At 36.4% G+C, this 12,681-nt stretch overlaps 1 protein-coding gene across 2 annotated transcripts in view; it reads right to left on the bottom strand.

Moving 5' to 3' along the window:
- The window catches only part of KERA (keratocan), a 46,843-nt gene extending 39,923 nt beyond the window's left edge, over positions 1–6,920 (bottom strand). The window contains exons 1-2 of one of the 2 annotated variants that reach the window (XM_073620191.1): positions 6,708–6,920; positions 4,327–5,219 (exon numbers count right to left, since the gene is read on the bottom strand). In XM_073620191.1, coding sequence (XP_073476292.1) covers positions 4,327–5,212 — 886 coding nt within the window. In that variant the 5' untranslated portion in view covers positions 5,213–5,219; positions 6,708–6,920. The other variant, XM_073620189.1, reaches the window with a different exon arrangement.
- Between the last annotated feature and the right edge of the window lie 5,761 nt (positions 6,921–12,681).

Here is a 12,681-nt window from a genome sequence, read left to right as displayed (position 1 = left end):
TTCAATTGCTGCTATTTACTGTGTGTATATTATTGCGCAATGTATGGATTTGGACTCATATCCCAGTTAAAGTCTTTGTGGATGAAACGCGTTGGGTCTGATGAGTCCTTTCTAAGCCATTGCACTTATGAACTATTCATGCTTTTGTAATCACATAGGGAATATTGGTTTTACACTATGTGGAGGATTTTTCTCTTTTTTAGATGCCACAATCTAAAACCTATCAAACGGCTATGTTGGAAATGTCATCATTTTTGGATACTATCTTGGTGATTACCATCTTGATCCTTACCACTATATGCTTGGTTGACAAGTGGCTCAGCTGCGAAGGAGTAATTGCACCACTTTTATCTGTGGACACCATTCCTGTGACTGCCATCTTGAACCCTTGACACTATATGCCTGGTTGATGCTGCCTTCTGCTAAGCGTATTTAATCTTCTCCCCTGTGTGGTAGATGTACACATCGCGGTGACTACTTGAGTTCTACACTCTTGGATATCTTCCCACAAACACACATGAATGAATTGATATTTAGACTCACCAATGGGACTATACTATTAATGTTGGTTTCATATATAGAAACTTTTGCACAGTGCATTTTAATTTATGTCAATAATCAGATGTTTGGTCATTTGGTTGTACATTGAAGTCACAATTCACATTGTACATTATAGTATGTTGATATATCAATATTCAATATTCATTATTTAATTTTAGCTCTGCACTTTTTCACTTTATTCATATACAGATTATCTCTCAGACCTTTGCTACCTCTCATAATTTGATTTATTATACCGGCCATAGATGGTTCGAATCTCCACATGTTCAGCAGGGACCAGCCAAGATTCGAACCATCCATGGGCAGGCTGGTTGTACCCAAATTGATCCATCGATTGACTTGGGTACAACCAGCATGTTGGATTTTTACATGCAATTATTGCCAGCGCCAATAGCTGCTAGCAACAATCACTGTGTTCTCCTGGCAGGGATGGCTCCCTTCGCCCCCCTGCTGGGAGAACACAAGAGCTTCATGGGAGAGATTTGTTCATCAACTGACTGTGTTGATGGGGAAATCAAGCTATTTTCTTTCCTGCAACCCATGGTTGCAAGAAAAGAAATGGCATCATCTATGGCCTTCCCAAGAAGCATTCTCAATGCTCCTTTCAGGCAGAGCTTTTGTCGGTGTCAGTTACTTAAATAAAGCTCAAGAACTGGTTTTTAATTATAAAATGTGCACCTCTTTAATTATGTTGTTGTATATTGTGACATTAAATGTGATTGCGCAGATTTGGAAAGGTAGCAATAGGTCTGCTTTAACACTTGTTTCCAAAAGCCTCTTGTGGAAACACATACTTATATCAGTAGTCACATACTAATTCTAAGCAGTAAAAACGAAGCAATGTAGTTTAAATTCAAGAGAAAGTCATTGCCCAAAGGATTGGTATGAGGTCTGTAATTCAGGGAATAGCTGTTTCCATTGGAGGCTTCCAGGGCAGGTAAGGACTTATAGCATGTTTCCTATAATTACTAAATTTGGGAGGGTGGCCAAAGCCCCAGTTATTAGTGTAAGTTGACCAAGGTATTGCATTGTTATACATAAACCATTTACACCCATGCTAGGGCCCTATTTTAAGAACAGGTACATCAATGCATTGCAGCCAGTCAGATTATCTTCTTTTATTTATTCTGGTTACTTTTCGGCCCATGTGTACGACAGCCAGTGCAACAGAAGCCAGCCATTCACCTGGCTTCTGTCGAATGGACATGACTGTGAAAGATCTTCCGATCAGCACCAGTTCAGTGCTCTCAGCCAATGGCTGAAAGTGCTGACCGGTGTGTCCTGGCAGCGGGGGGGGGGCATCCCCTTGGCAGAACACAATAGATCAGCTGAGGAGATCACTGTACCAACATCGGATTGTTAGTACAGCGGCTCCTCCTGAGCTCTACAGTTTTATTTTGTTGAGCAAGCTGGGTTGAATCAACAAAAACTCACAGTGTGTACCAGGCTTTACAGTACCACACAACATCCACTAAAAGAGTTAAAACTTAATTTTTAATAGTCATCACAGTAGATGAAAAGCATACAATATTACAAATATGAAAGAATTGTATTGACACGATTTGTTAAAGGAGAAGTGTGGGAATAATAAAAAACAAACTTCTATGCTCACTTCCCTATTGCAGCATCAGTCTGATGTCGCAGTTACCCCCCCAGCTCCAAGCCCGAGAACTGGGCGATAACATGACTGCTGATTACTCAGTCATTGCTCTTTACTCTGTCCCTCTGGAACTTACTGGAGCATCGGGCTATGGAGGAAGTAGGAGTGGCTGGCTCAGGCTCTCAGCAGCATGCTGAGAGTCTGAGCCAGTTACCAGTCAGGCATCTGGGTGGATCTTGACATTATTTTTGGGATACTTTCAGAGTCTGGAGCAGTTCTGTAATGTCAGCCAGTGGTGGACTTTAGCTGGTTCTGGGACACACGGGAGCAAAAATAAGTGCAATCCAGTGATCTAGAAGAAAGGATAGCCAAAAAAGCTTTGGCTATATTTATCTTTTAAATCCTATATTGGTTTGGACTTATTTGTGCTTAATCTCCACCTTACAGTGACCAGCTATGATATCATACTCAGTTTAACCTTGTGTAAATCGAGTATTGTATATCCAGATATATTCACAAAATTGTTGCTTTCAGTCCCCAGACTGCTGACAACACCAACTATATTACTATATCCCAATATCCCAATATAAAACATTCTCTATGAACAAAGTTAAACTGAATATGATACCATCAATATAAATAGGGGGAAGCAGAAAAAGGTCTAAAATAATATAAGGTTTACAAACTGTGTTAATACAATTATTTTATATTGGGGATATTGTTTGTTGTATTGTGATAGTAATACAAATTATATTTTAACTATATTATTGGATGTTGCCTGATAGGGTCCAGCCCACTAATTTTTCCCATTTGTGGATGTTGTATTAGGGCTAACCACCAATATACCCTAATACAGAATTGTACTAAAAGCTGACATGTGATTGGTTAGCAATGGTAGGTGCACCTCAATGCACATATCATTATCATTGACATATTAAATAATTGCTATTAATGAAATCCTCTGAGTGTATCTGCATTAGAAACACCATACAATTTTCATTACCCGACCCTGATATGCTTTTCTATAACGTTCTAGGTATCAGTAACATGACAGTACACTACAGATCATCGCCATGCTTTCTCTCTTTCTATGATTTTCTTTGGAGAGTGATACATTGGTGAGCTAATCAATTAAGATGACCTAATTGTCATAAAACACTCACATTGCACAAACTTTAACATGAGTAATCCTCTCTGGTAGCTACAGGAAATATAGCTCTCTTTGTGTCTGTTTAATAAATGTCACCAATTGCTTCAAGACATTCCAGCACATGTCATAAAATACAGTAGTTCAATGTGTACAACTAAGTGTTTACTTACAAAATAGGCCACTGCTGCCATAAATTTATTTCCAAAGGGAGTTTTAAAAGTCAGTTCCATTAAATCATGTCTCAGGAACTGTCTTTAGTCCCCCTGATTCCCAGATATGCAAAACATTATAGGGAAAGTTACCTATTATAAAAGCTCCTACAAACTACAGACTGGCAACCTCAGCTAGAATTATGTCACACTGTCATTAGTGCCATATTGTCACTTAAAACCAAATAATATATTATTCTAATGAATGACAAAAAGTTAAAAGTGTAAGCCCAGCCAATATGTTTATTTTGAGTCCTGGATAAAGCAAGGAAGGGTAAAAACCCTTACAGGTTTTTACTGTTCCCTAACCGGGCTCCACTAGTGAGATTACCACTCTTTTGGTGTCAGAGTGACAATGGTTTCACCAGACAGGAAGTGAGGGGAAATCTTTAACAGTAACACATACAGCTGTAAAACACTGACATAAGATATAGCCTTATCTTACTAAAAAAGATAATTATTTCTGTTTTGTTACTTTGGGGAATTTTTGGAGATTTTTCCACACTTCCTGTCTGATGAAACCATTGTCAGCAAAACAGAAAACAAAGGAAAGTTTCTCTAATGGAGCCCTGGATAGAAGTAAAAATCTGATATGGCACTAATCCTTTCTAACGCCATCTAAAGCTAAAAAAAAAGTTTTGTCTGGACAACTGTTGTTTAGCTCAAGATTTATAAAAAAAATGCCACAATGACAGCAAAATAAAACATTTAGTATGGATTAGGCCTACAATTTGCTTCCATTGGTAATATAAAATATCAGTATTTAACCTCAAGTGCTTAAATCATACTATATGAAGTTGACTTACTTTTTATCTTGTTGTGATCAAGATGAAGACGCTCCAGATGACCATTAACAGTTGGTACAGAAGCCAGTTCATTGTATGATAACTGCAAGTCTAACATAGATGTAATATTAAATACATTTGCTGGTACACCCGAATCAGATAATTTGTTGTAGTTTAATCTAAGAAATGCTATTTTAGGTATATTGTTAAAGTAGTTGTTAGGTATAGCCTCAATGTTATTGTTGTCTAAATACAATTGTATGGTGTTAGAAGGAAGGCCTGATGGCATTTTCTTGAGTGAATTTTTGGCCACATTAAATTGCATCAGGCTCTTGAGTCCTGTAAGAGCATCAGCTTGAAAGGAACCATCTGTAAGCTTGTTATGATGTAAGTCCAATAGGGTAAGGTTTTCTAAATTCTTAAAAACACCTTCAGGAATCTTTGAAATTTTATTCCTTGCCAAACGAAGTTGCTCCAAAGTGCTTGGCAATGGTGCAGGTATTCCATCTAATTCATTGTCCTCTAGAAATAGGTAAAGTAGGTTCTTCATATTCTTAAAAAAATTCTTCTCTATCTTTTGTTTGGTCAGCTTATTTTTATTCAGATTTATCCATCTTATTTGAGTAGCATTCACAAATGATTTCTCATTAAGTGCCTCAATAGCATTATTATGTAGATATAGGTACCAAATTCTTGATGGGATGGGAGGAACTTCTTTCAGTCCTTTACTGTCACAATATAAAGCACGTGGGAAATGAGATGGACAAACACATTCTTTGGGACATTCAAAGGCAACTAAATGAGAAGGCTCCAAGTCATAATAGTCATCAGCTTGTGTCTTAGAAAAGGTGAAGATGAAAAGCACCAAAAAGTATATAGAAGTTCTTAAAATTGCTTGTTTTTCCATTGCCAACCTTAAAGAAAATGATAAGATTATTCAGGGTCACAAGAGAGTGACAATATATTTCCAGTTATGTAATAAACATTTTCCATTTCTGATATCAGGTTACAGCTGTAAAATCCTGTTTAAAGATGGCATTGCATGTAGGCCTTGTGACATTTCTGACATCATGGGATATCTTAAATATGGGTATACATCATACCCCATACAGAGGGCCAGATGTTTTAGTTTTTTACATCATATTCAAACTCAGTTGCTAAGAACTAGCTACATCATCTCAGTTTTATATTTCCATAATCCTAAAAGGCTAACAACACAAAGCTCCTTTTTGTTCTGTACTTCTACAATTTTCTGCAATGTGTAGGTAGTGAAATTAGTCAAATGGGAACACTGAAAACACAGACTGAGTTGTTCAAATCAGAAATCTTTTCTCCATCTATTTACAAAACTTTCAATTCTTCAATATAAAAAAGTCATCTGGATGGGATTACGTATGAATATGTTATGCACTAGCACAAAGCTTCAAAGGCCATTTAAACAGCTGCTCCTTTTGTATGCTTCTCAGACCTTGAGATCTCTCTATGAGAATCCCTGCCCTCAAGCTATTTGAATGTCCTTGCATAAACAAAAAATGTTTAATCATCTCTTTGAACATATTGTTTTAATTGAATACATGTTTTTAATAAAGAAAGTGACTATCTATATTAGCTTGGATGTTTAAAAATCAACTGAAACCATTTTTCTACAATAAAATGAAAATATCAAAAATATTAACAGAAGCAATGATAATAAAACATACATGCATGTGAACATGCTAAATAACACTACTTTAATCAACGTTTTAAGGAAATTCTTAATAAACTTTTTAGCAAAGTAAACCAGTACAAGTTAAACACTGCTTTGCTTTTTCAGTGTTAAATTCCACTGATGTAAGTGATGCTGAGCTCAAAGCCTCTTTGCTAACATGTGAAAACTGTATAAAGTGTGCATAAACAAAGCACACATTATGCACATCTACAAAATACCACAGAAATACTGTACAAGACAGCAAATGACAGTTATACATATCAATTTACAAGACAAACAGCTACAACTTGGACACTATCCAAAGGCATTACATGAAAAAGTCCAATTAAACTTTGAAACAACTAATCAACAAAATATCCACAATTAACTGGCTCATATTTTTAAAAGAAATTTTAGAAAATATTAGTCATAAAAGAAATGCAATTAATTTGTAACGTGTTAAAATAATTTTTACCTTTAGCATGCAGATAGTTGAAGTTCTTCCTCACACTATGTGATGCCTGTTTGAATTCACCTTAAAGTGGAAACTCTTGGCTCCTAGCAGATTGTTTTCATTCTGTCCTTAGAGGTTTAACTGCCTATTACATCAACTGAACTCTTCTCCTTCAACTCACAGCCAGTCTCCTATGTTACAATTTAATCACAGCAGTTTGCTCTAGAGCTCATTTTGCTGATGTTTGAGCTTCAAGCTTACCTCTGATTTCCTGAATCCCCAGTTGTTTTGTGTTGCTCCCCGGTCAGACTATGACTGAGGTAAAATGCCTAAGTCTATGAATGCTGCCTGTCTAATATATATGCACCAGTGACTACAACAGTTAACCCATAAAGCATCTTTAGACACTTCAGCACCTAAACATCACAAAGGAGGATACTGCTGGCTCTTATAAGTTGCTAGAGGGCACAGTGCTCTCATCTGCATTCATATTTTAGAAATGCCACAAACAATTTTAAGCATTGTCAACATATTGAGTGGTTGTGCATATTTTGCGTTGAACATCATTTGCCAAGATGCGCATGACTAGGAAGATATCATATAATCTGACTTAAAATTTGACCAATGATAAATTTTAAAACTAATAGTATTAAAGTAATAGACAATTTTGGGTGGGAAACAGTTTTTTTTAAAATGTATCAATTGTCATGGCATTTTGTATAATGTTAATGTATAATGTTAATGTAATCCTAAACAATTTATTTGGCAAAGAGTAAAAAAAAAAAGTTACAAAAAGGTTATTTCTCTGTCTTTTTTACTGTTTTACAGCAAATATGTACATTTATATATATATAGGTTTTGTATGATTATAGAAATATATTGGAGGGTAGAAACTGACAGAAATAACTAGATTATAGAAATATATTGGGGGTAGAAACTGATGGGAGTAACTGGATTACAGAAATTGTGAGGACAAACTGATGGTAGAAACTATAGGGATGGAGGAGGACATTTAAACAGTCCATAAGAAAAGTGCAGGTGAGTCAAATGGTGAAAATTATTTTGTTGTGCACTTGTTGCAAATTACCTAAGCCTCCTTGTAAAGGGATGATTGACTGTTTACATGCTGTGGCATGATGTTATATCCGTAAAATGTTTCAGAAGTGGTGCCATTAGTGTTCAAAGGAGGAATGTACCCAAACTCTAATTTGATTGAGATTAATTTGACTTCTAGCAACCAAATTTTAACTGTGGATCCCTAATCCACTAGGAAGATCAATCTGGTCATGTAGTGACCTAGTAAAACAGTTTGATATTAGATAGTCACATTCACCTGGACTTGTTTTGTGTTCAATGGATGAACTTACCTAAACTCTAATTTGATTGAGATTAATTTGATTTCTAGCAACCATATTTTAACTGTGGATCCCTAATCCACTATGAAGATCACCTGGTCATGTAGTGACTTAGTTTGATAATAGATCATTATAGTTAGATATTAGTCACATTCAACTGGATTTGTTATGCATGTTGAAGACTTTTCACTATTCATCAAAATGTAATTTAAACAAGGTGGATTCACAAGCTTTCACACCTCCGTTCAAGTTCTTGGACAATCAATATCTACCTTGACACATTCAATAGTGATTGGTTTAAGGTGACTGAAGATGGCCATTTTTGGTGATGTTTGATGTCACTTCTGCTCGTTGGAGCTCATACTTACTCAAGTAGGATACAGGTGTAGTGGCACTTCCTGGATGACCTTATACATGCTTTTCTTCTGGTGATGGTTTAGCACAAGTGAAGTGGGCTTTATTTTAAGCATTTTATAAAACTGGTATTAAGCATTGGAGGCTCTATTTTTCTTTTAATCATGGCGCTCTCTCCCCATGTAATGGTTTTGAAATTTGAGTACCCATAGGGAGACAGGGCTTGCAGCATCTGCTGTGGAACATGGAGTACCTATTAAGGAGTAACAAGAACCCATTTTCACATTCTTTATGTAAGAGGTCAATGACATCTGGTGAGTACTGGTGGAATTGGGGTTACGGATGTGTGGTTTGGCAACACTTTTCAGCACTTTGTAGAGCACTGTCGAATGTGGATTTCAGATTTAGCACTATATGTACAGTATATGTAGGGATTGAACTTGCACAGTTTTGTTTATATAATGAATTTAGCAATGTGATAACCTGTGTATGGTTATGCAATTGCTCAGAGTGCTGTGGTATATGCACTGTTGGTAAAAAGCACCAGATAGTTGGAGATATTTTTAAAGTTGAGATTCACATGATTTAAAATATTGATCACTATTAGTAGTGCTGCAATTTGTCATTAATTTCCATTGGATTAAGGTGACTGAGTTACCTGTATGGTGATAAATGCTGGAGTGCCTGACATTCGTTAGAACTGAGTAAACTGCTTGGATGAGTGTTACAACATCTTCAAAATTACAGAACTAATGCAGTTAAATGTGACTACTCCTTAATTGCTCATAAGGGTAGTATCCTGACGCTTTGTTGTCCTTATTTGCTGACTAGTTATCCATATTTTTTTGTGATTTAGGGTATAATAGGACAACGTTTTTTTCTAACTGACATAGTTGACCTAATAAGTAAGTAGAAGTGCATTCTACTTGAGTGAACTAGTAAGAGGTAAATCAGACCCATGCACTGGTGGTTCACTAACAATAGTCAATAACCACCTGGGAGAGCAGATCTCAACTTCTCAACTTCTTCTTTTCTTATTTGTTATATGATTAGATTTTATGAATTGTGCTCATCTCTAGTTGCCAGTGGTACAAGTATTGTCATTGTGAATATTGTTACATTGAACAGGCTTGTCATTGACTGAATATGTCAGGGTACAAAAACAAAAGATACACCTGTGTGAGCAGAAAAAACTGTTCTGTTTGTGTGTTTTGAGTCCATTATAGCATTAGACTTAGTAGATATAACATCATGCCATGTACATGAAAATAGAAAATGTATGTGGTGTAAGTTTGCCTAAACCAGAGTATTGACACTCTTTCTGCTAAGGCCATTGGTTTTTCAATTTTCCATGAGAGTGAGAACCAAGTCTTTTACTTTGAATTGATGAGGATAAGAGAGCAGAATTGAAAATAACATTTACCCATATTCTTCTCCAGCTCTACAGATTTAGATACAGATAATATTTACTACATTGTACAGACCATAAAATGTATCCGCCAGTTGGATAATAACAAGTTGAAGGAAAACAATATGATAATTTTTATTGGCTGCTATCATACAAATAAACATACACATAATTGTATATGATATAATTTACAAATTATGCTTTGAGTCATGTATTCATATTGACATTGACCAGTCATAAATCTTACACACTGACCTAACTGAGCCCTAACTTTTTTTGTCCTCCTTGTGCTTGTCTAAGGTAAACAATTACGGATGAGCAAATAAAACTAATTATTCTGTTACACCCAGCACTGACTGTTTACTGTTGGATGGAATCTCTTGCAGGAAGAGTAGACTAGACCTAAATCCTTCCGGCTGATGGAATGAATAGGGAATATTCATGGCATGGAGATCGATCACTATGTTTAGCTTGAATGAAAATCAGGAAAGTAAAGGGAGCTTTATGAAGGATTCAGGGAAAAGCAGATGATGGTTCTTACAGGCCATTTCTGTTTGATCAAACTGTCTGAAATAAAAATCATCCTTATTCTCTCATAGCATCCTACCAGATTCAAAACTGACCTTGAATATACAAGCTGAAAAAGGAAAATCTGAACCTTGTCTCTATTGGGAAACAGTTTTAATGTTACTTTTTGATAAATAAGTCAAGCCTTTAACTTGCCATTTGTACTCTTTCAGTGATGACTGGAGTTTACTTTTCCAGTTTATTAGGAGCTATCAGTAAAACTATATACTTCCTTTATGGGTGTCTTTCTTCCCATACCTAATTTCACCCCTTCTTGTGGAGTATTTTGCGGTAAAAGAAACGTCTCAAAATACATTGGTTTAGAGATGTAGTATTGTGACAAGACATACATGAAGCATTGCCAGAAGTGAAATACTGGCTGTTCCAGCATATATTTGTGGTTGAACAATTCCCCATATGGTTAAAAACTATATTGTATTAGTTATAGTTATTATTCACCAGAAAAATATTTCACCAGAGGAATATTTCGATCTGTGTGTGGCTTTCCCTGTCTTTCTTCCCTGTCCTTTCCAAAATACAATGGATGCATAACATTTGATTAGCATGCCCTTGCAGGATCCCTGGCTTGCACTCCACATAAAATGTAAAGTCCTACAGAGCCATCATTTTGTGACTCTAGCCATGTTTCCTAAATTCTGAGCAATACATTGTCTTGGAGAATGGTCTGTAATTACCGGAAAGTAATACCTCAAAGACTGTAGTGCCAACTTTATATTCCCTTTGTAATATTGAATAGTTCCTCTCTGCAGGGGTTAGTTTCTAGCTGGGGCATGCTACTGGATGCTCTTCCTCAATCATTTTCTTTGACAAGAGTGCTCCCGGGCCAGCATCATAGGCAACTGTTTGTACAAGAAACTCCTGAATGAAATAGAAAGGCTCTAAACTTTTTTTTTCACAAAGGATGGGGACAACTTTTACTTACTTCAATCTTCTATCAGGAAGAAGAGGAAACACACCTGACATATGGCTTAATTGGATCTGAGGCTTATGAGAGAACGTTAGACACAGTATTGGCATTCCCTATAATAGGTGGAAAAAGCTGAACTGGATATACCTGTAGTAAGGGTTGACAACTCACTGATGCACATATCGGCCTTGAAAGGTCATGATATCTGGTAAGAGGATATCTTTACTTTAATTACCTCCTGGGGAGCACAAAGTTTAATACCTGCAGTTGATTTGGAAAGACATAACTATCTTTCTTTCACAATAAGGACTTTTTTGGTGCTTTGGATTTGGAGCTATCATTATGTTTTGTGGATCACATGAATGGACTATTATTGTTGATAAATATTTGGCTTATTTGTGTATTGATTATCATTATCACATTATCATAATTATGACAGTGTGACATTTTACTTATTTAATCTCTTTATGGTGTGTACATACTTATGAGTGCAGCTGTTGGGTTATTTAAATTAATCATCGGATCACTGAGCGCAGAATTTTATTTTTTATACACCTGTCACTGATATATCTGTTAATTCTGGCACTGAGGCCATTTTCTTTGACTCTGCAACCATGAACACTATTGGGAAGTAGTCAGGCACCTTTAACATAGGATTGCCAACATCCCTCTCAAGTTTAGGCAAAATAGTGACATCATTAATTCAGCCATTAGCCTCACCAAGGATCTATCAGTGTCACCCAGGAATAACAGAGCGTCATGGGCATAACATGTCACCTTATCTTCCCTATGTCCCTGCTAGAACCCTTCTATATCAGACATTTGTCTAATTGCCAAGGCCGGTTGTGCAACTGCCGGGACAAAAGGGAGGGGGGTAGGGGCAGACTTGCCTGGTCCCTCTGTGTAGGCTAAAGTAGCAAGAGAGGACATTAATAATGCTTAGTCTAGCTGTAGGACTGTGATATAAAAGGTGGATCCCCTAAGCCTTCTTAAACATTGCAAAAAATAAAAAAATAATGGCCACACCTTGGAGAAGTACTTTATTTAGAAAGAGTTTAATTAATGTCCCACCATGTCATCGATGTAGATCCCGTCAGTCACTATGAACCACTCCCATAATGCCCCATGATGTTACACCACCTCGTGACCATGATTTCCCATCACTACACCCCTTGCAATTGACAGATCTTCAGCTGGGTTCTGTTTGTAAACAAACCTGCCAGCAATTATGGGTAACATCATCAACCAAATATGGGCTTGACCATATTTGGTCAGTGACATCACCCGTGAACTCCAGCTGGCCTAAAAACAGAAACTGGGTTTTTCGGTTGATGAACTAACCTAATTTGGCCACTTTGGCAGCTTCCAAGAATAATTGGTAAAATAGAAATAGATTTACCAAATGGTCTGACATGTGTCAGATACAAAGGATGGAGGACACAAAAGTTCAAAGCTGTGTTATGCAGAAAAACAAACCATTTTATGTTTTTCTTCATCTTCAAAATCTGTTTAAGGTACACCCATTCTTGGGGTTATTAAATGTATTAAAGAAGCAATATGCAGAGATAAAGTAATATAACCATCAACCAGTATTCTTTACTGTTAAGACTTCAGTAAATTAAA

Source organism: Aquarana catesbeiana, linkage group LG03 (assembly GCF_042186555.1).
Source record: "Aquarana catesbeiana isolate 2022-GZ linkage group LG03, ASM4218655v1, whole genome shotgun sequence".
Lineage (NCBI taxonomy): Eukaryota > Metazoa > Chordata > Amphibia > Anura > Ranidae > Aquarana > Aquarana catesbeiana.
This window is presented reverse-complemented; position numbering and strand designations above follow the sequence as displayed.